At 31.9% G+C, this 27,742-nt stretch overlaps 1 protein-coding gene across 5 annotated transcripts in view; it reads left to right on the top strand.

The window, feature by feature from the left end:
- Positions 1 to 27,742, top strand: part of STXBP5 (syntaxin binding protein 5) — a 193,261-nt gene that overhangs the window by 142,032 nt on the left and 23,487 nt on the right. Inside the window, exons 19-21 of one of the 5 annotated variants that reach the window (XM_074309600.1) lie at positions 9,877 to 9,939; positions 14,776 to 14,835; positions 14,935 to 14,982. In XM_074309600.1, coding sequence (XP_074165701.1) covers positions 9,877 to 9,939; positions 14,776 to 14,835; positions 14,935 to 14,982 — 171 coding nt within the window. Of the gene's footprint in view, positions 1 to 9,873; positions 9,946 to 14,775; positions 14,836 to 14,934; positions 14,983 to 27,742 lie in introns of all 5 variants that reach the window. The other 4 variants (XM_074309599.1, XM_074309604.1, XM_074309602.1 and 1 more) reach the window with 4 other exon arrangements.

Genomic DNA, 27,742 nt, shown 5'->3' with positions numbered 1-27,742 from the left:
TACTGTGCCTGGAAGCAAAGGATCCATAGGCTCAACAGGAACAGATTTCACTTCTCCAGGGAGTATCTCGGTAGTCTCTATTGCACACAACTCTATTTTTCCTAATTTCAATTCCTTTCTTCCATCTGATTGCCTTTTGGCTGATTGATCATGTCTTAAAATTCTCTGGATGTAACCTTGGCTGCCATCATGCCCCACTTGGGGGGCTGAAGCTGGGTCCCGCCTCTCATTTCCCTGGGTCAATCTACATTCAGAGGTCCAGTGGAGACCCTTGTGACATTTCGGACATGAAGTTTTAGGTCTTCTCTCACCCTGTCTTCTCACTGTATCTCCATACCTACACTGAGCTCTTAGATGTCCAATTTTTCCACATTGGAAACATCGCCAAGTTTCTCTAGAAGTCCCTTGCCAGGAGGGACCCTGTCTTTCCACGTTCATCATAGTCCAGTTGTAAAAAGCATTTGTTCCCACTGTAGCACAGCGTCTTATGATCTCCTCTAAAGGAGCATCTTTGTCTAATCCCCATATAAATCTTTTGCAAATCTCATTGGCATTTTCCTTAGCCAGATATTTGGTCATTATTTCTGTAGCTGCATTTTTTCCAATAGTTATTTTGACAGCAGTTTGCAAACGTCCCACAAAATCTGCAAAAGGTTCATTGGGACCTTGCTCTATTTTAGTGAAAGCCTCTCCCCGCTCTTTCTGTCCAGGGAGGACACCCCAAGCTTTTATTGCAGCCTTAGCAATTTGCTCATATATTGTCATGGTATAATTAATCTGTTCTGAATTCTCTCCATACTTCACCAGCTAAGTGCTCAAAAGTGAATTGTATGTTAACTTATATTTCCAAATTGCATCTGACTTGGATTTTACATAATTCATGAAACTCCGCAAGCCATAACAAATTTTCTCCAGGTTCCAGGCATGTCCTTGCTATGGATTTCCAATCATTCGGGGTTAGGACTTCATAAGACAAACCATCTAGTAACATTCTAACATAAGCTGATATAGCCCCATAAAGGGTACAACCTTTTTTTCAAATCTTTAATTTTATTCAAATCTAAAGGTGCATATTTTCTCCTTTATGACCTACAGAATCAATCTCTTCAATCACAGGATATGCATGTATAAAATCACTTATATCCTGTCCTTCTCTCTTAGCTTTAACCAATGCTTTTTCTAATCTTGTCATAGGCTTAGGCTGCTTCACAGGTGATTCTGTTTGTGTTTCTGCCTCTTCCCCTCCTCCTTTTTGCTCTACCCCTGAAGGGTTAATTGAGGGAGGAGATGGGAAATGCTCCTCCTGTTGCTCAGAATTGTACTTAACTTCATTGTTATTTGATTCATCCTTTTCACCTAGTTTAGTTGACACTTCCCCATTTTGCTCCTTCTTCTCTTCCTTTAGAATAACATTTTTTAAAGCCATTTGAATTAAATTGTAGGTATGAAGTGTATCTTTGGAAATTGAGTTTGGTCCGGAACCAAAGGGCAAAATGTCACAAGGGCAATTGTAGTGTTCACCTAATTGCTTTCCTACTAATTCCCATTCATCTGGATCCAATTCTTCTTCCAGAGAAAAACAAGGACATATGACCTTCACAGTTTTTAAAAGTTCAGTAATCTTCTCCAAAATTATAATCAATCCTTGGCTTTTCATAACCTTGATGATGCTCTCTAAACATTTTCCTTGAATAGGTGTTTGCCCCATTTCACTATAAGAGATTGCTAGTTTATCCCTTAACAAGTTAAGTTCCTTATTTATCTATTAGAACGCTCACTTAATCTTTAACAAAGTTTCCTTGTTACTCACAGTTCTAGGTCAGAGAGACTGAGATCTGGATCAGAGGTTTTTCCACTGGAATCAGGATTGCGTCTGTCCCTGTTCGAGCGCCAAATTGCGATGGTCCAGTCTAGCTCCTCTGAAGGGCTCAGAATAAGTCCTTGTCAGCATAAGCAGAAGTCCTTGCCCCACGTTGTAGACGCCAATATGTAACGTGCTGTTGTCTCCAGAAGCTGCCGATTGCTCTCTGGGAGGAGATCTGCTGTGTCAACTTAAATCTCTCGAACAGATTCTTCTTCCTGTAGAGAACCATTGTCTCCAGACAGTTGCCATTAACTGTGGTCCAGAGTAGTTATTTCCCTCTTTTATCCTCCTAGAGAATGGGCGTGAGATAATGCAAGGGCTTCTGGGAAAAATTACTTCAACCAATGAAAGAGCATGGCTAATAAGAAGACAAAGAACTTTAAAAACCAGCAGGAATCATTGATTTTCCTAACACAAGATGAGACTAATGGACAATGGACTTATGGACATTTATAAATTCTCAATTTATGATTATTTGATCATGTTATTTGTTACATACTTCTAGCATGTGTTATGTTACTATGTGTTTATGTAATCTATGTAATTATGTGTAATGCCTCCCATATTGATGGATTTATGTTTCAAGGTCATGACCACCCTATGTTCTAAATCAAAAGAAAGGGGGAGATGTTAGGTTCTTACTAAGTGCTAAGTCGGTACTTGACAATTCTCTAGTTCCAGCCGTGACTGGGAGTTTTACTTGTGAATTTCTGGGGAAGAGCTTGCATGCTTAGGGAGGAGCAAGTTCATTGGTTGAAGTAATTTTTCCCAGAAGCCCTTGCATTATCCCACGCCCATTCTCTGGGAGGATAAACGAAGGAAGTCACTACTCTGGACCACAGTTAACGGCAACTGTCTGGAGACAACGGTTCTCTACAGGAAGAAGAATCTGTCCGAGAAATTTGAGTTGACACAGCAGATCTCCTCCCAGAGAGCGATCGGCAGCTTCTGGAGACAACAGCAAGTTACATTTCTGTATTTATCATGCTGGACAAGAAGAATCAGATAAAAAAGGAAAAATAAATGAGAAAGAAAACAAAAATAAGCAAACAACAGAAAAAGTGAAAAAACTATGTTGAAATCCACATTCAGTCCTGATTGACCTCTTTCTGGATGCAGATGGCTCTCTCCATTACAAGTCTGTTGGAATTGGTCTGATCACCACATTGTTGAAAAGAGCCGTGTCCATCAGAATTGATCATCATGTAATCTTGTTGCTATGTACAATGTTCTCTTAATTCTACTCACTTCACTTAGCATCAGTGCATATAAGTCTCTCCAGGCCTTTCCAAAATCATCCTGCTGATCATTCCTTATAGAACAATTATATTCTATAGCATTCATATACCATAACTTATTCAGCCATTCCCCAACTATTAGGCATCCACTCAGTTTCCAGTTCCTTGGATTGGCCGGTTCTTAAAAGAGTTTTTTCAGTAAAATTTTGTATGACTCTTTCCAATTTGGGGGTTTCCTTTAGCAAGTTGTTGATTTTTTTTCATGATTTTCTTATGTTATTCTCATTTCTTTTGCCACTTTTTTTCTTCTGATTCTTATTTTTAAAGTCCTTTTGGCTCTTGAGTTCTTTTTGGACATGTGGCCAGTTCTTATCTTTCTTTGAGACTTTGAATCAAAGTATTTTAACATTGTTGTCCTCTTCTGAATTTGTGTTTTGGTCTTCCTTATCACCATAATAATTTTCTGTGGTCAGGTTCTTTTTTTCTTTGGTTCCTTATTTCTTTCTAGCCTATTTTATTACTTTTAAAGTTGAGTTCTGCTCCTAAGGTGAAAAAAGCACGGTTCCAAGCTTCTTTTGCTGGAGGTTACAGGCTCTGGTTACTAAACTAGTGTTGCATCAGGTCAGAAGGGACCCTGGTCACTTGCTTAGTTCTCTGCTGAGATCCACAAAATGGGGTGGGGGATGGGAAGCTGATGTTGCACCTTGGCCATAGGTAGCCTGATTATTTGCTTGAAGCTAAGAGGGACTCTGGCTGTTCATTTGGTGCTGTGCTGGAATCTATAGGAGAGGGCCTGATACTACATGGTAGGGGAAGGTGTGGACACTTGTCTGGTGTTTGCCTATACCCGGGAGGGTTGGGGAATGCAGAGAGAGACTGATTGCTTGCCTTTTGCTGCATCAGAGCACAGGGTCTTGGTCACTGACTTGTGTTGGGGCTCATTGTCTCCCATTGGCTTGCTGAGGCAGAGCCTGTCGTTGTCTTGCTAGAACACTTGCTGCCTCGGACCGCACTTCCCTTTTACCTGCTGTTCTTTCAAGTTGTCTTGGGCTGGAAAATTGTTCCACTGCATTTTAGTTTGTCAGTTTTACCTTTCTAGAATGTGTTTAAAAATGCTATTTTATGATTGTTGGAGGCGAATTTGGGAGAATTCAGGAGATTTTTCTGCTTCCTCTGTCATTAAAGCTCCTAGAAGTTTTTCCTCTTAGCCCTTATAAAATCTTAAAACAAAACATTATTTGGTAATCTAGAATTCATTGCTAGTTAGGTTGTTCTTGAAATTTGTTTCTTTTGCAGCATGCTTCTATATTTTTGTATTCCTCCTCAGTTATCTTCCCTGGTATCTGTCTTGCATTTTTGACTTTTGAAAATCAGAACTCAGTCATGAATCCAAACACAACTACAATTTTCTTTTTTGACATTACTCTTTTTCATTGCTAATATTCATATTAAATTTTTAGAATTTTATTATTAAGGGGCTGCTATCTTTTCTGAATTCTTTAATATCTTAGAGCATGGAATTTTTAGCTTTCTTCCTTGAAGTTTTTGGAAACCTAGAAGAACAGAAATAAGGTAGTTTGGAAAAAAAGTTGGGGAAAAGCAATTAAGGAAGTTTGAACTGAATCTTAATTGAAACTGAATCTCAGAAGAGATGGAGATAGATATATAGATCTGAGAGTCACTGGAACAAAGATGATAAGTAAATCCATGGGAACTGAGAGTGTACAGAGAGAAAAAAGAACACCCACAATTAGGGGACATTATCTGGATGATGAGCCAGCAAAAGGATGTTGAAATGAGGTTAAACAAGTAGGAGCAGAACTAAAGGAGTATCATAAAATCTCAGAGAAGAGAGAATGAATGCCCAAGAGGAGAGGATGATTAATGGGTTCAAATGCAAAAGATATGTTAAAAAAATATGATATACGAAAAAATCAGATTTAGCAATTAAAAGATTATTGATCAACAATTGCATGAGGAGGAAGAAAGTATTAGGGTTAGGAGATAAGATTTTATCTTTCTCTGCCTGAGCAACCTCAATAATAATTGATACTTCTACAGGGGAAAAAATGGACAGGAGAAATTTTTTAGAAGAGGGAATTTAGGCATAACATCTTAAATATTTTCATTCTATGAAAAACACAAATGCTAAAGAATGAGTAAATAAGTATACAGATCATGAATCAAGAGGAAAAGTTTAGAATAGATGGAAAGGGAAAAGAATCAATGATGAGAAGAGGGTAAAGATACCATTCTTTAGAAAAAAAAAAAAACAACAAAAGAAATTATAGGGATGAGAGGGATAGGGAATTTTGTTTTAGCCACTTAAATGAGAAGAGAAAAATGACAAGAATTAGATAACTAATTTTTTAAAAGGAAAAATGGAATCAGTAAGTTAAGAAAAACCTCGAAACTAGGAAAAGGGTTGAAAGTATTGGAGAGTGGCAGTGAGGATGGGAAAGAAATAGCTTGTGGAAATGGGGTTATATCAAAGTAGATTTATCACAATTTTTCTAGGCTCAAATTTTTGACATAATAAAGGAAGAGTGATCAAAAAGAACGCACCCCTCAAAAAATACTAGAAACACAAGTAGAATAAATAACAAACTTAATTAATTTTATTTATTTATATTTATTAATAGATTAATTATACATTAAGACAAAAGAGAATGACAGATTGAATAAGAAAACAAACCCCAATAAACTGATTTTTGCAGGAAATATTTATAAAGACATATAATAAAAGTGGGAGTCTAGAAAAAAATTACTATTAACGGAATAAAAAAAAAGAGGCATCCCAGATCACACTATCAGACAAAGCAAAAACAAAAATTCGCAAAAATAAACAGATAAACAATTCTTACTATGCTGAAAGGAATCACAGATAATAAATTAACACCAATTTTAAACTTTAAGCAAGTTTAAGTGGCATGGCATCTAAATTTGGAAAAGAAAAATTCACTGACTTACAAGAAGATAGAAATAATAATAATAGATATTAACATCTTTCCAAATTGGACAAATCTAATACAAATTGGGTGGGATAGAGTGTGTGAATTGTCATTTCTCGGAGAGGATCAAATTAACATTATTAAGTTAGAGTCATGTTACAGTGTATCCAGTTATAGCTGATTAAACCAGTGTGAGCTCAAAATGCTCTACCACAGTTCAGGCACAAAGAGCCCGTGTGAACATTTGAGGTGTATTTTCTATATCTGCTCATTTGTATTTGTTTTGAGCTACTTCAATTCTACTTTGTTTATAGAACATAACACCTTCTTTGCTGAAGGCACACCATGCTAGCAAGTCCTGTGCCAGTAGTTCTTTTGTCACCCAATCAATTCCAAAGTTCAAACAAAAGAGAAAATATAAAATTGAACAAGTTATGTTATGTTAATATGTTAAAACTAAAAGACTCATGGAGCTTTCTCAATGAGACTGGTAAAAATATTTATTGCTCACTAATATATGGCACTTATATAAAAAAAAGACCAAATATTAAATTCAGAGAAAAATATATGTAAGAAGAACAATTATACTAAATATATCCTTTGCAGACCATAACATAAGAAAATTAGAAACAATTTCACAGAACACGAATAAAAGACATGCTCTTAAATGGTAACCTAATAGTAAAGTCTTACATAATGAGTGGATTAAGAAACAATAAAGATCATAGGAATTACAAATATTACCGTGAAAGGCAATAATAATTAAAAACAAAATATCAAAATTTCTTGATGTAACTAAGTTAGTCTTCATGGGAAGAATTAAGTCCCTAAAACACATATTAACAAAATGAAAAAGATTAATGAAATAAATTGCACTTTAAAAATTAGAAAAATAGGGGTTGGAGTAAAGATGGCAGAAAAAAGGCAGGAACTCATCCAATATCTTCCCCTAACTGCTCCAAATTCCTTTAAATAATAACTAAACAAATTTTAGAGCATCAGAATGCTCAAAAAATAGAATAGAAAATCTTCCTGCTGAAGGCAACTTAGAAGATCAATAGAAAAGTTCTTTGACACCAGAGTGGGAGTTCAGTGTGCAGTTCCAGTGCAGGCTGCACCAGCTCAACTCAACCTGGCCCCATGCCAGCAAAGCAGGAACTGACCAAGGCAACTCTGAATCAGCACAATAATGACTTCCAGACCTCTCAGTCCAGAGAACTTGGAAAGTTGATGGCAACAGTGTAGGAGGCCAGCATGGACTCCCAGCACAGGCTGCACCAGTGTGGCCTATCTAGCCCCAGCCCCAGGCCTGACAAAGCAGGACTCTCTTGCTTTAGCACATTAGATCTTACAGCTATAGTGGGGTGGGGACATTCCTAACAATCCAAGGCAGAAAAGAGTTCTTGTGGTACAGTCCCTAGAAGGATCTCTGAAAAAAGCTGCACAAAACTCCAGAAGCTTGGAACAGTGCACCCTTCATCCTGGAAATAGAGTGGTACTTTAACAAAGAGTTAAAAGATGAGTAATAGTCTAGCTAAATAATCAAACAGTAAAAAAAAGTTTCTGACTATTGAAAGTTTTTTGACCATGGTAGCAAGGAAGATTCAGAGCACAAGATGATAACAAAGTCAACTTTCTACATCCAAAGCCTCCAAGAAAAATTAAAATTGGGTTCAGGCCATGGAAGAGCTCAAAAGGGATTTTGCAAATTAAATTAAGAGAGATAGAGGAAAAATTAGGAAAAGAAATGAGAGGGGTGTAAACTGAAATACAAAAAAACTAATGAAGAGAAGAATATTTTAAAAAGCAAAATTGACCAATTGAGAAATGAGATACAAAAGGTCACTGAGGAAAATAATTCCTTAAAAATTAGAATTGAGAGAATGGAAGTTAATTAGTTTATGAAAAATATGCAATAAAGCAAAACCAAAAAAAAAAGAAATTAAAAAAAATATGAAATAGCTCATTGGAAAAACAACTGACCTGGAAAATGGATTCAGACGGTAAAATAGAAATTGAAAGAATTCACTTCCTGAAAGAGATCCATAAAAATTTCCAGGAATATTATATCTAAATTCCAAAACTCTCAGGTCAAGGAGAAAATATTGCAAGCATCCAGAAAGAAACTATTCAAATATAGTGGAACCACAATCAGGATAACATAAGTTTTAGCTACTTCTATATTAAAAGATGGGAGGGCTTGGAATATTGAGAGAGCAATGAGTTAGGATTACAACCAAGAATCACCTACCCAGCAAAACTTGAGTTTAGCTCTTCAGAGGAAAAGCTGGACAGTCAGTGAAATAGATTTTCAAACATTTATGATGAAAAGACCAGAGCTGAATGGAAAATTCTGATTTTTAAATATAGAATTCTAGAGAAGCATAAGGAGGTAATCAAGAAAGTAAAATCATAAGGGACTTAATTTGGTTTATCTGTTTACCTTCCTACATGGGAAGATTATACATATAACTTATCAGAACTTTCTCATTATTATAGGAATTTGAAAGAATATATATAGACAGTACAAGTATAAGTTGAATATGAAGGGATAATATTTTTTTAAAAAGATGAAATTAAGATGTGAGAGAAGAATGTGCTGGGAGAAAGAGAAAAAGTGGAATGGTTTTAATTATCTGCCATTTTAAAAAAAGAAAGAAAGAAGGAAAGAAAGAAAACACTTTTACAGTAGAGCGGAGGAGGGGCAAAGAGGGGAAATGAGTAAATTTTACTCATCAGAATGGGCTCAAAGAGGAAATAACACCCAATATGGGAATAGAAATCTATCTTATTCTGCAAGAAAATAGGAGGGGAATAAGATATAAGGGAGGAGGAAGATAAAAGAAAGGTCTTATTTGGGGAGGGAGTAAAAAGTAGCAAAACACTTTTGAGGATGGGTAGGGTAAAAGAGAAAAAAGAATAGAATAAATAGGAGGAAACAGAGTAAGCAATGGTAATTTTAAAAAGTTTTAAAACAGGTTTCTCTGATATTGCCCTATTTCTCAAACATAGAGGAAATTGAGTCAAATTTATTAAAAATTAAGAGCCATGCCTCAGTTGATAAATGATCAAAAGATATGATCTATGTCCATAGGACTGTAAATTCTTGCATATCTTTTCATCTAACAGTACTACTATTACTACTAAGCATGAATCCTAAAAGATTTTTTTTAAAAAAAGGAAAAGGACCTATATGTACAAAAATATTTATAGCAGCTTTCTTCTAACTACCAAACCCCAAGCTATTAATAAATGGTATCTTATTATGTGGTGTATATATAGTATACTCAACTTTAAAAAAATATTATTAATATAACTGTCCATAATATGATTTCATCTATGTAGAAAGCTCCTTAGGGAGAAAATTGCCTCTCTACCAATTCAAATTATCACCTGTTCTACAATTTATAGTCTTTGAAAATTGGCAGAGTACTCAGACATTAGTTGACTTATCCAGAGTCACACAAACTAATGGGTGATGGGATTTGAACCCAGTTTGTCTTAACTCAGGAACCAGCTTTCTATCTCTTATCCTTACTGATTCTACAACTATTTCTTAAGCCTGGTAAAATGATAAATTGTACTTTTGCCTAAAATGTGATATCCTGTTATTTTTTATATATTCAACACAGTTCATAAATAAATCATTAGTACAAGAATAGTACTGTTGGCATAGTTATTGTCTACTAATTTGTCTATCAGCTAAACACAGGGAAAAACTAGGAACTAAATTATTTTGAACAATTATGTTACTTGCATGTGTGTATTACAACATATTATAATTTATAATTGTAACTTTTATTATATTTATATTTTTCAGCAGGTCTCTGTGATATTAATGAAGGAACTGTAGTGCCAGAGGATCGTTGCAAGTCCCCGACTTCTGGTAATTGTAGTTTTTCTCCTCTTTGGCAATTATGATTGTATAGAAGCCAATAATCATTATGGTTTATCAATTATATACCTGTTTAAAGAAACAGGTCTACAGGAGCATTGTATGTATGATGTTTGGATATCTGTGATATTTGATTTAAGATGGGTTCTTCATTTGATTTGTGAAGTGGGTATATGTACACATACATGCACAAATGTGTATGTATACCTATGTATGTGTATATATATATATATATATATATATATATATATATATATATATATATATGTGTGTGTGTGTGTGTGTGTATATATATATATATAATATATATATAATATATATATATATATAGATATAGATATAGATATAGATAGATACAAATTTGTAACTTTTTTAGTATTATTGGTTTCTTTTATGATCCAATGTAGTTTATTTTATGCATTTCAAAACATTCTGAGTAGGGGTCCATGCAACAAAAATAATTTAGAATTCCTTCCTTAAGATGTTTCATTTTTATTAGATTGAAAAGGAATATAATTTCCTTTACTAGGAAATCCATACCCTTAATTAGTACAAAGGTCATAGAATAACATGCTCTATTTTGGAATATTTTATTCCCTTTGAAATATTCATTCTCTTGATTTTTATAGATTATAATGAGCTCCAGTATTTTTCAATAATATAGTCATTCCTATTATTTTATGGTGGTATGGAAAAGAGAGTAAAAGTATTATGAAATAATTGTTTACTTTCCTACAGTCTGTAAATAAATGTTTTTCCTTTTCAGTGAAAAGGCTATTAACACTTAAATTACCTTTGATGTTAATTAAATTTAAAGGATTTTTAAATGAGAGTTTATAAGATAAAAGGGCAAATCTATTATGCAGCTGACATAGAATGATTTTTTATCTCTTTTTGATCCATGGTTCTATGTGCCTTATTTCTTTGTTGAGATTTTTTGAAGAACATTGTGCATGGGGCCCTCTATCCTTACTCTTAGTTTTAGGTTAAGAAGAAGTGAAGTTAATGAATTAGTGATTCAGGATAGGGAGAAAAAAATATATGTTCATATGTGTGTATGTATGTAACAACAGTTAACTACTATATTTTATTAAAGGGTTTTGACTGTGAATAGTCTTCAGTTTTCTAAAATATTAATATTCCTCTCAAGTGTCTTTATTTTATAATCAATAGTTTAGCTATGGAATCTTTTAGGCTTTGAGAATAATGTAAATAATATATTCAAAAGCTAAATCTGAATTTATTTTCAGTGAAATGAATGCAGAATATAAAACATATATTTTTATATATTATAATGTTTTGTAATTGTAATGTAAAACATACATATATTTATATATTATAATGTTTAAATATATAAAACAAATATATTTATATTTCATATAAAATATGAAATACAAAATCTATGTCTTGGAAACATTAAAATTATTTAAAAATTGGTATGATACATACAGACTTCCTACTGCCTGTTGAATATCATAAAATTCTGAATGTCATTATTTATTACAAAATTGACCAAAACAAAGTTTATTCTATCTATTCTAAATGCTGAGTTAATAGTTTGGAGTCAAGACCATAAGCCAAATTATGCATCATATATTAAAATCAATGTCTTATTTTAAAAAAAGTTAAGTAGACATTGAAAAATTTGGAAAATATTCTAATTTGGCCTTCTCAATGTAACATTGAGGTCTCACCTCAAAGTTAAAAAGGCATTCATCCTGCCATTGACATATATACAGTGTGATCTTAGCACATCACTTAACCACCCCATTCCCCTAGTAAGCATTCAAAAAATGTAAATTACAAATTAGTTGCTAATCTATATCAGGGGAAGGAATTTCCTTACTGAGAGTTTCTCACCCTGGTGAAATCACAAATCTAGGTTCTCTCAAACTCCCACATGTCCACAGAAGGCCTTAGCAATTGAATGACAATACCTTAAATAAACCAACATTGTTTCATTAAGAATTTACTAATTAGACACAAAGTAAGGGAAACTTAAAATGATTAGAAATAATGAAAGTTAATGATAATTTTTTGTTAAAATTAACATCATATGGCTGCATCTGATTACTTTAAACACTATGATAAATATAGGCAGTAAAAGATTTTTAGTCATACTTCTAAAAATATAGAATAATTGAGTTTCATTAACTCAGCAAATTTACAACAAATTTATTGTTCTTTCCACAAGCTACAAGACATTCCATTGTGGGACAGAATAACATTTACTGGTAAATTAGTGCAAATTACATTCGAGTAATGAAAAGAATGAAGTAGAAGAGGGATGAAATTTGAGAAATTAGAATTATACATAACTTAGATTGAGATTTCTATGTCCTGGGATAGCTAGGTGATGCAGTGGATAGAGCACCAGCCCTGAATTCAGGAGGACCCAAGTTCAAATCTGGTCTCAGACACTTAACACTTCGTAGCTGTGTGACCCTGGGCAAGTCACTTAACCCCAACCTCAAAAAAAAAAAAAAAAGAAAAGAAAAAAAAAGATTTCTATGTCCTTGTGATGTAATACAAAAGGGATAAAAGTGAAATTTAATTCTTTTTAAGTTACTTTAAATTCAGATTTAAAAAAAAAAATCTTAATTATTCCAGTAATTAATAACATTTTCTCTTGTTATCATATGAAAAATTCAAATATTCTTTATATTTTGGTACTATATGCTCTTGTTTCTGAAAAATGAATGCTCTCCTTTGTATATCCTACTTCATTCAGAAACAAGAATATGTAATTTGTTTATAATTTCAGCTTAAAATGACTCATTTCTGGGAACTTTAGTCGTATTTCTCTTAAATGTTAAATTTTTACATATAAGCTTTCTATCAAATTATACAATAAAATGTGATAAATTCACTATACCTTTTACTTTTAAATTTGAACATTTCAAATTAGTGGAACATATTAACACAACTTTTGAATTTTCTCAATCAGATAGGACTATAACTTAACATTTTCGGGGGGGAATATAACTTTAGTTTTGCATATCTACATAATATGTGCTTATGTGTATATGCACTCAAATATAGCAGTAATTTCACTCTGCTTAAAAAAAATATTGCAGAATTTTATATTTGCTGTTGATATATTTTAAAACCTAGGCAATATAAAATATATATCTTCCAGGATGTTGATTTTTGTCCTTTTTTAAAAATGAGGTTTTAAAGTGTGTTTTTGTTATATAATAATCTCAAAACCACAGTGACCTAAAGTTAAGATTCTATTTTGAAAATTATAATTTTCCCAGCATAAAGATGATTATATTTATTAATACTCAGTGAATAAGGTAATTTTAAAAAGAGGAAAAATAGCAGAAAAGTCAGGGAACATATGCTACCCAGATAGTATTTTTTATCTGTAGTGTAATCATAAATAAAAACAATTTTCTTTGAATTAATTGATTTAATTCTACAATTTCATTTGCATATACTTTTATTTGAATAAAAAAGAAGTGAAATATTTTCTTGTGTTTATAGTTAAAATGTATATTTGTTATGTGTGAATGTACAAGAGAGGAGTTATTTTTAGTAACAGTTTTATATAAAAGAGAAGCCTTGGTGAAGATGGGGGAAAGAAAATTTTAAAACAGTAAAGTGAAAATGGAAAATCAGGAAAATAAAATTGTCTAGATAATTTCTCTAGTAGTTATTAGCAATAATAGAATTTAGGAGCATCACTTCATTTATTAGAATAAATTCAAGCATTTACTACATCAGAAAATTCTTAAATTCTGAAAATTTTGAAGATAACTATAAATTGGAAATATAATTTGATCAAATAATTATTTTTGTTTCATTGAGTTTTCTATATTTTATCCCATTTTTATAGATTTTCCTAAAAAGACAAAGGAATTATATTTTAATTATATTTTATTTTAATACAGAACTCTAAATAGAGATTTCTATAACACGTGCAAACACCATACTTATTTGTCAATAAGTCTTGAAGCTTCTGAGCCGTTCCAACAACTCACTCTTCCTCAGTTCCCATATCTGATCAGTTACCAAATCTTATTGATCCTGCCTCTTAAATAGCTCTTGAATCCACACCTTTCTGATCATGGACCTATCACACTGGTACAGAAATTCATTTCTAAATGCTTGTTCACTGATTGGCCAGTTGAAATTTCTGAGTAGCTACCTAAAGACTGCCTAGTTTTTCTTCTCACCATCATCCATGAATTTATTAAACTGGTATTCTTGAGGCACAAAGTTTTATTTCTGCTTCTTTGCTTTGTAAAGACTTTCTTACATATTTGGAATACTCTTTTTTTTTTTCCTACCTCTACTTTTAGGAATTTTTTTAAACTACCTTTAAGATTTAGCACAAGTTTCACATCCTAAAGCTTCTCCTAGCAATTCTCCCCTATACTTTTTTTTTTGTCTCCTTCCCCCTGCTGCAACTATTTAGTAGCTATTTTAATATAGAATTTAATTTTGATTATATGTATACATATTTTCTACTCCCAGTAAATTATGAGCTATGAGTTCAGATACTATGACTTTTTTCTTTGCTTCTCCGACCATTAATACAGTGCTTTATGTATTAAAAGCCTATTAAATGCTTGGATTGAATTGAATCTTGGTTTAAGATTTAGTTCTGATTATTATTATTGTAATAATAATTCTAGAACTATTGCAATACTAACTAAATAAAAGTTCTACTTTCTGCAAATCATACTGTTATAATTTAGAGATTATTTTGGTTGTTTTTTTTTTTTCCTTCCTTTATTATAAATCTGCCTTTGGTAAAACTTCAGTATTTATGAATGATTACCATTCTGCATGTTCATTTCATTGTCTTCATTTATGTAGGTTCTACATCACCAAACAATTCTGATGATGAACAAAAAGTGACTAATTTTATAGAAAAGGGTATAGTATGTTATTTAAAGCATTTCTTTATTTTATTTATGCTTCATTTAATTTTCTTTGAATAGATTTTGACATTTTATTTCAAAATGTTATTTCCAGTGAAGACCAAAAGCAGAAAATTTTCCAAGATGGTAGCCAATGATATCGGTAGGAAATAGAAAATTCTCTTTTTTGTTCCTAATCCAGTGCCTTGCTATACACACAATGCTAACCCCACTTTAAAAAATTATCAAATGGCATTCATTACATTCTTTCTGTATTAATTTATTATTCTTTGTGATAAATAATAATCTTTTGGATTACTTCTAAACTCATTGGGCTTATAATTATCAAAAAAATCAATTACATGTGGAATGCAGCTTTTTCTTTAATTTAGTGCGAATTTTTCTGTTTTTGATAATGTTTAAAAATATAGCAGGGTTCAGTTTATTCAGTAAGCAGCATGTTTTCAAAAAAAATTTTTAGCTGTTCTTATGTTCATTTTTTTCTTTCAGTTATTTACCTATTTTTTTTTAAGGTCACTAAGGCAATAATTTTTAAGGGCAGTAATTTTCAGTTTTTGGAATCAGTAATTTTGTCTCTAGAACCTTTTGGTCCAAAGGAAATTTTATAGCTATGACATATATCTATTTGCTGCAGCTTTATTTTCATAGTCCATAAATTTGAAAGTCTTCCAATTCTGGAGAAGAAATAAATTATCTTCTTACCAAATTTTTGTTTTTCCACACCAAAAAAACTGGGGCTAATTTCTGAACAATTGCTATCAAAAAAAAATTTTTTTAAACTCAAGTGTAAGCCCTAAAAATGCCTATATGAAATTTTCATAATTCATTTGAAATTTAATTCATGTTGCAAACAAACATAAATTGAACCCTGTTATGGTCCTGTGGGTAAATATTATTGGGATGCAAAAAGGGGGAAAGTCTGTGGTTTCTTTTGGAAAAGGAGCTTTTCTTTAATGGTATTGCAAAAATGTATTTTAATCTTTCTGTGACATTGGTGGTTTGTTAGTAAATCAATAATATTTATTAAACCATTAAAATTGTATACAGAAAATCTATAGTACAACTTTTTTTCCTTGTTCTGTTGTGTAACATGTATAGTAATCTTCCTCAGTAATAATCTATTTGACATATAGCTTAGGAAATGCACTTTGGGGAAATTAGATTATTTTGGTAGCTTAATTATTAATGAAAGACAATATACAGATATGTTATTTTGATTATATGTTATTTGAAATAATGTTAAGAGATTAAAAATGGTTTCAATCTTTTTACTCAGCAAATGAGTTCTTGTCAGTTTGAGAGTTTTTTAATTTAGAGATCAAGTACAAAGTTCACAAAGTATGCCATGGAAATAGCACTTGATTTTGCCAAATAAAGATGCCTATTTGGCAGTAGCTGAGGATAAAGCATAATTTCTAGAATCATCAGAAATATCAATTGGACCAATGTTCTTAATTTCCCTAAAATAAGTTCTGGCAGGAAATGATTATTTTCCAATGTTGCTATTAATGCTATTATTAGAAAATGAAGATAAGACATAATATGTCTTTTTATCTGGATCCCAATTGTCTCTCTTTTTTTTCTTGTTAATTTTATAATGATAATTTTTTGACAGTACATATGCATGGGTAATTTTTTACAATATTATCCCTTGCACTCACTTCTGTTCCGAATTTTCCCCTCCTTCCCTCCACCCCCTTCCCTAAATGACAGGCAATCCCATACATGTTAAATGTGTTATAGTATATCCTAGATGCAATATATATGTGCAGAACCGAATTTCTTGTTGCACAGGAAGAATTGGATTCAGAAGATAAAAATAACCTGGGAAGAAAGACAAGAGTGCAAACAATTCACACTCATTTCCCAGTGTTGCTTCTCTGGGTGTAGCTGATTCTGTCCATCATTGATCAACTGGAACTGAATTCTCTATGTTGAAGATAGCCACTTCCATCAGAATACATCTTCATACAGTATTGTTGTTGAAGTGTATAATGATCTCCTGGTTCTGCTCATTTCACTCAGCATCAGTTCATGTATGCCTCTCCAAGCCTCTCTGTATTCATCCTGCTGATCATTTCTTACAGAACAATAATATTCCATAACATTCATATACCATAATTTACCTAACCATTCTTCAACTGATGGGCATCCATTCATTTTCCAGTTTCTAGCCACTACAAAAAGGGCTGCCACAAACATTTTAGCACATACAGGTCCCTTTCCCTTCTTTAATATTTCTTTGGGACATAAGTCCAGTAGTAGCCCTGCTTCATCAAAGGGTATGCACAGTTTGATAACTTTTTGGGCATAATTCCAGATTGTTCTCCAGAATGGTTGGATTATTTCACAAACACCAACAATGTATCAGAGTCAGTTTTCCCACAGCTCCTCCAATATTCATCATTATTTTTTCCTGTCATCTTAGCCAATCTGACAGGTGTGTAGTGGTATCTCAGAGTTGTATTAATTTGCATTTCTCTGATCAATAGTGATTTGGAACACTCTTTCATGTGAGTGGAAACAGTTTCAATTTCATCATCTGAAAATTGTCTGTTCATATCCTTTGACCATTTATCAATTGGAGAATGGTTTGATTTCTTATAAATTAGGGTCAGTTCTCTATATATTTTGGAAGTGAGACCTTTATCAGAACCTTTAACTGTAAAAATGTTTTCCCAATTTGTTACTTCCCTTTTAATCTTGTTTGCTTTAGTTTTGTTTATACAAAAGTGTTTTAATTTGATGTAATCAAAATTTTCTATTTTGCGATCAATAGTGATCTCTGGTTCTCCTTTGGTCACAAATTCCTTCCTCCTCCACAAGTCTGAGAGGTAAACTATCCTATGTTGCTCTAATCTATTTATGATCTCATTCTTTATGCCTAAATTATGGATCCATTTTGATCTTATCTTGGTATATAGTATTAAGTGTGGATCCATATCTAATTTCTGCCATACTAATTTCCAGTTTTCCCAGCAGTTTTTGTCAAATAATGAATTCTTATCCCAAAAGTTGGATCTTAGGCTTTGTCAAACACTAGATTGCTATATCTCTACACTATTTTGTCCTGTGAACTTAACCTATTCCACTGATCAACTAGTCTATTTCTTAGTCAATACCAAATGGTTTTGGTGACTGCTGCTTTATAATATAGTTTTAGATCAGGTACAGCTAGGCCACCTTCTTTTGATTTTTTTTTTCATTCCCTGAGATTCTCGACCTTTTGTTCTTCCATATGAATTTTGTTGTTATTTTTTCTAGGTCATTAAAATAGTTTTTTGGGAGTCTGATTGGTATAGCACTAAATAAATAGATTACTTTAGGCCAGTTGTCTCTTAAAATAGACTTCCCTTCTACCACATCCTGTATTCTGGAATTTCAAATCCTTGGTTTGATAAAACTTTTCCTCCTTATTCTTTGAATATAGACCCATCTTATTATTATCCTTACCATGTTTTACCACTCTGTCACTTTTATTACTTTGGTATCATCTATTCTGCTATGATTAGCAAAGAACCTTTTCAATGATCTTTACACTATACTTTCCAAGAACACTTCATAGATAGTAGCAATAAAGCAGAAATCCCACAGAATGGCCAGGAAGAGATTTTTTAGTGATCTACTTTGTATTTTTATACATTGCTTTTGGAGAAAAGGAAGTTTTAAGAAGCATTTTTATTTGTCAAAGAATAAATAGCATAGAACAAGATATAAAAAGGAGCTTCAATGAGTCCAACCTTCTCTGATTTGAAGACCTTGAATAAATGTTAGTTAAATATGTGAATGACATAAACTGGGAAAGAGGAGATGACAAAATCAAGATTTAAAATTGTCTCACTATATCAAAACAACAAGATGAAATTTGAAGGAGCTTTACATTTAATTTCAAGAAATGTCCAATCAAAAGGAAACCTAGATTAGTTGCAATTGCATATGATGAATGTGTAAGAATTCTGGTTATTCACAAAAATATAAATGATTTGATACGGCTACTAAACCTAATGTCATTTTAAGCAGTATTGATAGAACAGTAATGTCTAGATTATGGGAAGATAGCTCCATTAAAAATTTTACTACTGTCAATAGTTAGAATATTCTGTTTCTTTCTGGATACACAATTAAAGAGACATTAACAACCTACATATCATCTAGAAAGACCACCAGAATAGCTAGAGACCTAGAAATGTTGCCATTTAAGAAACACTTGAAGGAAATGCATGTATTTAATATTGGTGAAAAGGAAGACTGAGAGAAGATGAGAGAATTGTCTTTAAATAATTGACTATTAATAAGGAAGATGGATGGAATAGACATTCTGTCTTACTAAGGACATTGTGAAAGAGATGACTAATCTAAAAGTTTAAGACCTGGGTTTTAGTCTTTACTTTATTATTTATTCTAGACCTGAGTGAGTCACTTGACCATTTTTTCCCTCTTTTTATTTTTTTCTTACTTTTATTTTTCTTTTAAGAAGGAGGAAAAAGCACTCAAACCTTGAAGGCAACATATAGGGTATTATTATTAATACCTTAATATTGCTGAATGTCTAGAATTAATGGATAGAAAGTACGTGATTTTGTCCCACTGAAAGAAACTTTCCTTCCCTAACTCACTCCCTCTCTCCATACCTTCTTTTCTTCCTTCACTTCTTTGTACCTTCTTCTATTCCTTTTTTTTCCTGCCTTCTTTTTCTCTTACCATCTTTTTACTCTTCTTCCCACTCTCCTTCATTCTCTTATTCCATGGAAAACAGAAGCTGAATAACTATTTGTGTGGGATGCTTTGAAAGGGATTATTATTCTGAATTGTAATTAATAATAGACGATTTTCAAGTCTAAAATTCTATAATTTAATCAATATTTTATAAGACAGGAAGAATTTGACAACTTGGAAAAATGTTTTCCTTGTGATTGATTTCCTCTTTAGGATGATTATTGAGAGAAATTTGTATTTTTTAAAATATAAATATAATAATAAATAAATATAGTATTTTTTAAAAGATTTATCATTAGCACAATTGTGAACTCATATATTTGATAGTTTCACATTTTTTAACTGTTTGTTTTAGTATTTGGCATTTTAAGATCTCCTATATCTATTTTAATTCGAATAAACACAGATTCATAAATATGGAAGCCAACTTGGGCACCTAAAACCAATCCTTTCATTTTATGAAAAAAAAGAGACATCATCACATTAAAATCAGTTCAAAAGTGGCATCCAGATCTCCTGAACTCAGTCTAGTGCAAAGATTTTTCTCTACTTTACAATACTACCTTGGATATGCTTCATGTTTTATACACATCTTATTTTTTTCTTATGTAATCTCTTTTTACTTTACTTTCCCTCAGTTCCCTACCCTCAAATTTTTCTAAATTTGCAGGTTTAAAAATGGAATCCATAGTGATCCATTTGGGATTTTTTATTACTTGAACAACAAAGGTATGTATTAGTTGCATTTAATAGAGTAATAAAATTTTTAAATCATTTTTTTCATATGCTATAAAGCTAAAATGAAATAATTTTAAAATGTTTTGTCTTTTATAAAGGTATCTGTTGCTGCAGAGTTGGCTATTGAAGATAAGTTTAAAATGGGATTATACAAGTCTGCCTTAAACAACACTAATTAACAATCCATGTATATGTGACAGGAATATTTTTGTGCAAGGTAACTTTAATATTATATACTATTAACTCATCTTAGTTTAAATATGGATGGATAGGATTTAAATTTTACATATAACAACATTTTTCTTTTATCATTTAAGGTAATGTGTATCCTAATGAGGTTTCTTTTTCTTTTACAGGGTAATGCAAATCTGAAGATTATTGATATACTGAATGTCTTAAATTATTTTTGTTTGATTATTTATGTATTTTCCTTTAGAAAAAATAAAACATGTTCAACAAATTTAGAGCTCTGGAGTGTCTTGTCTTTCCATCTGTATCAATATAGCCTAATATTTGAATTGTCTTTCCATGCTGACTCATCTAGGGCAATTCTTGTCTACCTGTAAATGTCACATAAACTTTCTATTTAGCATATAAGATAGCTTTCTTCTGGTTTCTTTACTATTTAGAGGATAGTAGTGAAGTACTTGTGCTAGCTGTTATCCTTCTCTTTCAGCACATACCTAATCTACTTTCTTTTTAAGTCATACATGCTATTCTTTTTTCCACCATTTCACTTATAAGTCATTGTTGATAACATGTTGCAGTGGACGTGTATTTCCCATTCATATTTCCATTGTCCTTTGGATTTAATGAAATTTTACTTCTTCTCAGATGGTAGTCTTCAATTACTTAGTCATAGCATTGAAAGAAAAATGATTGGCATTAAAGATGAACTTTTACATTAGCAAACATTCAGGAGCATTCAAAATGTTACAGTTTCTCAAATGAAATACATACTGATTATTTCCTAGTCAAGTACAGGCCTACCTCTTTATCCATGTTCAGTGCCTACCCAATATATGATATATACTAATAGACTAACCTAGTGGGCTATCCCTCCAAGTGCATATTGTAATCTAGGAAATACACATTTTTCATCTACTTTGTTTTTCTAGTGTGAATTGGTCAAATCAATCTCTTTCACATGACCATGGATTTCATTGAGGAAACATGTATGGTGTTCTGAGCTCAATGCAGTTACACAGTGTCATCTACAAATAGTGTTTGGAGAACCTCGTCATTAATAGGGCATCTCTCTTCTCTTTGAATTCTGTGAACAGCTTCTATGACACTGGTTAACACCTTAGGTGAGCAAAAATCTTCCTCTTTAATGCCTTGTATAATATTGATAATCAGTGAATCATTGAACAAAATTTCTGTGGTTGCATCTATTTGGGAATCTATATTATCCTTAAAATACATGTAGGAGACATCTTGTTTGAGGAGTACCTTAATGTTGTATTTTGTTCTATGAGTCTCCTACACATAAATTATCTGAAAACCACTGATCTTTTACCCTTGGGTTTATCTACTTCATTGTCTTGCATTTTATCTAAAATTCATCTATTCATCTAAGCTACAACTTGTTCTTTTGTTTAGTTTTAAAAAAAAAAAAAGAACAAATAAAATCAACTCAAGTAAATAACAGTTTTAATCTCTTCATTTTTCCCCTTTCACTAAAAATATATTATATATATATATATATGAGATTCGAATTTTACTCTTATCAGTATGTGTTTTGGGAAGGGCACTGCACAGATTGTCCAAAGATCACCTTTCAATCTCTGTGAGCTACTTAATAGCCATGACAATGGGTCAGACAATTAACCTCTGAGTCTCAATTTCCTCTTCTGAAATATGATGGGGTTGAGATAGATCTCTAAGGTCCTATCAAACTCTGAAATTCTCTGATTCTAATTCAAATGCTTTTTCAAAAATTAAGTTAATAGATACAGTACCATTTTACATTCTCTGCACCTCTCAATCATTTGATTGTTATGGTATTGTCTGCTATAGAAAGTAAAATCTAAAATTTTTCTTGTTTATGTTTTCATCAAGAACCTCTTGCATACATAATATCTTCTAATAAATATCATTTAAAATTAAAAAGCTGACATATGATAGTTGCTGATATCTTCTTGGTCACTTCTTTTTGAAATGATCTATTCACTTCTTTTGAAATCTTCCTTTCTTTGAGAAATCTTGATCATCTGTCACTGAATTCCTTTAAAGTTATATAATTTCCAGAATGGATTCATCTATTTAATTTTGATCATGTAGAGTTGCTTCACAACTTCATATTTTTCAAATGCTGCATGACATTATACATCTAGTACTGCTGTCATAGTCTCAGTTTCTTACTGATGAGAATGTATCACTGCAAGCATGTCTGTTTCATGGTGTCACGGGATTTTAGAGCTGAAAAGGACCTTAGAGAACATTAGTCTGATTTCTTTCCTCTTTTATCAGTTTGTTATCCTTCCAGTTTCATTTATTCATGGTCCCAGAGTAATTTGGATTACCTGGTTTTCTGTGTGACTTCTATGTAGACTTATTTTTTTTAAATCATTTCCCCTACTTTCTAATGCTCCTCCTCACCCCCCCCAAAAAAAAACTCTAAAAAACCCATCATATACCTCACATTGTTGCGTATAAACCTGTCTACATAATTAATGTTTTGGTGCCTCTGAAGATCATGTTGGCTGCCTAAGGTCATGTTTTGGACTTTTTCTGCCTTTTCATTATTGTGATTAGTTTGCATTTCTTTAAGAAAATATGTCAAATTACTTTATTTCTTGTCTATTTCAAAAAGCAGCAGATCATCAAACGGGAAAAGGCTGAAGTTGCTAGAATCTTAAGTGTTGCCTTCTACTTTCTTCTAATTTCATTTTGATTTTTGATACCCAAATTATATTTCTAAACCGGCAGCAAGAAGTCTGTCTAATTGAGTCCTTGAGACTTAAGCTGTATGAGTTTGGGCAGATTGATTGACTTTTCTTGGCATGGATGTCTTCATTTACAAAATGGGAATTATGATAATGTCTCTCTTGGATATTAAATTTGCTTTCTATTTTAAGGAAAAATTCAATTTAATGTGCAAGTATTTTATACAGTATAAATCAATATGTAAACATAAGACAACATTCTAATATGGGGCTGTCTCTTAGATATCCTTTGTTTCCCCTAAGATCTTTCAGCCTTTTTTTCCTGGTATTCCATTACTACTAAAGCTAAGTTCTCTATAAGTTCTTACTTCTATTCAATAATTTTCCTTTTATTGTAATTCAGTACTGCTCAAAATTTTTCAAAGAAAATAAATTCCTAGTATCAGTGAAAGTTATACAATATTGTATTATACTAATGGGTTAGAGAAAATAATAAAGGGAATAAATCAGTATATAAATGAAATACAATAGAATAGTGTTGCATATTTAATAAATCCTTCATCAGACAACAGAAAAATTCAGAAAGCCATACATAATTAGATTTTATATTTATGATTTTATAATATAATCTTAGAAATTTGAGCTTGCAAATGATTATGATAATGAAAAAGAGTATTAAATATATACTTAAACCTAATTGACATAATGGATTTATATAACATATTTTTAAAAAGTAGAACAGCATAAGCTATAAGTGGGATTTTACTAAAGTAAAATATTATGCCATAAGAGATTTCTGGAACCGTTTTGCATCAACTTGGGTAGATAAATCAAATGGATATTATTTGTTATATTAGATGACCTTTAAGTAACCAGGTGGTATGGTGATAGAGCTCTGGTCGGAATCGGAAAGATTTTAATTCAAATTCAATCCCAGACACTTAATAGCTGTGTAACCCTGGGCAAGACACTTAATTTCTATCCTACTTTTGCCCCGGTTTCTTAATATGTAAAATGGGGATAATGATAGCATTTAACTCTTGTGGTATTTATGAGAAAAATCAAAGTAATTGTAAAGCACTTAACAGAGTTCCTGAAATTACTTAAATATTTTGGAGATTTGTATTGTTCTTTAGTTTTTCCCATTATATGAAATACATGTCTATGTATACTCACATATATTCATTCACATGCACAGAGGCAGAGACACATACACGCACGCATGCACATGGCACGCCCCCCCCAATATCTATATAAGAAATGTATGTATATATGATATATATTCATTTTAACCTACCATAATGAATAGGTGTTTATATAAATAATTCTCTTAAGTAACATTTCAGTAAGAAGACATAAATATAGGAACAAACATTAAATAATCTTTGATTTAGTGATTTTTATTTCATAATTTTTGATAAAAAAATTTAAATCTAGAAAATCTACCCAGAATTTTTTTTGTCTATGTTTTCATTTTTCAGCATGAATGATACTAATATAGATGAAATGTTTACATTATTAATTAAAATAATGGACTTTCTTTCCAAAACTCATCAATTATATCAAAATGTTTTTTCCTAGTAAGGACTTCGAATGGAAACAAGAACTTTTAAATTCTACAAAACAGGATACATTTTCAAAATGTTTTATAAATGTAAAAAAAAAATAGATTTTCACATTGTAGAAATCAGTGACATGAAAAAAATTAAATTTCTCATTTGGATGGGAATTTGGAGCCATAATTCTTTCAATAAGAAAAATTGCTTAAATTTCAACTAATATTTTCATTTATTTAAAATAAATTAATACTTATTTTATAATTAATGCTTTAAAATAGATATTTATATTTAACCTCTTTAAAGTTAAATATAAGGCCCTAAGTCTAGAGTTGGAAGGGACTTCAGAGGCAATTTAATTTATTCTTCGCATTTTATGGGAGAGGAAACAGAGGACCAGTGTCACACAAATAATGAACATCAGAAACAGGATTTGATATCAAGTACTGTGACTTTTTTTACATTTATTTGTGCTACCTCATTATACATTATATATAATAATTTTAGGTAACACTTTGTCCTGTCTCTAATTAATCATTCATATGATTGCAGGTTTGGTCCCAAAGGGGAAACCACTATCTCACGTCAAAGAAGGACTCTTTAGCTCTTTACTGCTAAAACTCTAAGTCAAAAGTCCCTCTATTAAAGCTTACCTTTAATACTAATCTAATAGATACAGTTTAAAGCAAAGGCAGTTACTAAAATGACATGATAAGAATAGTAATTACAAAATTTTCATGGAAAGAATGAGCAAAAATTTAAAATATACTGATAGCATATTTATAGAGAACATGAATAGACAAGATAATAGTATTGTGAAGTCAGTGTTCCTTTCCTTTTACTTTCTCAATATAACATATCTTTTGGAAGGCTTTCTCAGCTGGATTCCCTGTGTTTATACACATCTAGATCTCTCTTTAATTCATAGTCAGCTCTCTTTTTGTTTTCAATGGTCACCTTCCTTGTAAGGTACTAGCTACTCTTTGTATTTTTACTCCCTCCTACACATTCAGTATCCCTTAGTGGGCCTAATTCCTCCACAAAATCCCATGCTTGATAGGAGGGGAAAATAAAGAAGATGAGAAAATCTCTTTCTCCCTTCTTTCCCCAAATCTGCATGGCTGCAAACTGTACCACATTCTTAATTATTCTTCAGTTACTCCCAACTTCTTCCAAAGCTGACTAGTTTATCTTTTTAAAGGCTATGGGGTTGTTTTCAATCTTTAACTAGCCAATGCCAAAGTCTCTAATTTTAGCCAGGAAATTGTCTTCATATTTCCTAAAGAAACTGGAGAGACAAGAGTTGGGAGGTGTATTTTGTACTTGTTTTAATGTATAAGTACCTTGCCTCCTCTATGATCTTTTCCTTTACTTTCTATGATTATAGCAATGAACTAGAAGGAAGCCTAATAAATGTCTTTTTTATCTTCTCACTTCCCTGGAAAGATTTTTTTTTAACATAATGTAGACTTAATTTTAGTTTTTGGAATATGAAAATTGACCTGACATCAAATTGCTAAAATTAATTATATTGTTATTTGTATTTGTATTGTTTACTTTTTGGGGTGGTGGTGGCAGTTGGGGTTAAGTGACTTGCCTAGGGTCACTCAGCTAGTAAATATCAAGCGCTTGAGGCCAGATTTAAACTCAGGTCCTCCTGACTCGAGAGCTGATGCTTTATCCATTATGCCACTTAGCTGCCCCTGTTGTTTACTTTTTTAAAGTAAACTGAGAATTAGAATAACTTTTACCTTGATAATGTTCCTCCACCTCCAATGACCCTCTCCCCATTTACCATCATTTACTGAAAGTAACCTAGAATCTTTTCTCTACTTTATTCCTTATGTTTATTTTCTCTTTCTTATTAGCTAAATTCTTTTATGTGGCATTGTCTTCCTCAATAACAGTATGTGCCCTTTAAGAGTGAGGACTATCTTCATCAGTTCCTAGTATATCGTTTGGCACATAGGAAGTGCTTAATTTTTTTTAATTGATTCATGTAATTCAGGCATTTTGTATGTATTTTGTATGTATGAAAGCAGGGTAGGTAAAGAACCATTATTTTTAAATGTTTTGGGATAGTTCTGTACTAGTATAAAATGAACATTTATTCAGTGTCCATAAGTTGTACATTTAAATATCATTAGCTTAATTCCATTGGCCAATTTTTTTTGTTAGTTTTGTTTTTTGGTGATTCTTGTTTTTTCTCCATGTCTTATATTTTAGCTCCTGAATAATGGCAAAAATAGGTTTGGTTAACAAACTGAATTTTGTTCCTTCCCACCTGCTTTGTACACACACATACATACACACACACACACACACACACACACACACACACACACACACACACACACAAAACAAACAAACTAGTGTTACACTTTATTAAGTTTGTCATTGGGTCCAAAATAAGATAGATGATACTTTTGCTTTTTGGTTTTTTTGTTTTGTTTTATTTTGTTATTTATTTATTTTGTTATTTGGTCAAGCTATATCTGCAACACTGAGTTTTCTTATGAGGATCAGATATTATGAAGTACTTAGACAAGTTGGAGTGTATCCTGAAGGTAACAGAATAGCAAGGGAATTTTCAATTTAAGGGTCTTGTAAAGGAATGGGGCATGATTAGTCTACTAGGTAATCATGGCCATCTTCAAGTATTTGAATATTTGTTATATAAAACAGGAAATTTATATGTGTGTATGTGTATATATCACACACACACACACACACACAACTTTTTTCTTATAGAACAGAATCATGAATGGTTGAAATTTTCCTAACAGTTCTTTCCAAAAATAGCACTGATCTGCTTCAATTTCTTCTAAATAGATATAGAAAGTCTGGAGTCTAATCTCACTTTCCACTTGAAAGATAGTAATGCATAGTGGATAGAGAATAGGAGTTGGGACTTAAGAGAAGAGCTGGTTTCAAAATCTACCTTACTAGTTATGTGGCCATTGGCAACATACTTAATCAATCTGAGTCTCATTTTCCTTATCAG

Source organism: Sminthopsis crassicaudata, chromosome 4 (assembly GCF_048593235.1).
Source record: "Sminthopsis crassicaudata isolate SCR6 chromosome 4, ASM4859323v1, whole genome shotgun sequence".
Taxonomy (NCBI): Eukaryota; Metazoa; Chordata; class Mammalia; order Dasyuromorphia; family Dasyuridae; genus Sminthopsis; species Sminthopsis crassicaudata.
The sequence above is the reverse complement of the archived record's forward strand: the minus strand, read 5'-3'. Positions and strand labels throughout refer to the sequence as shown.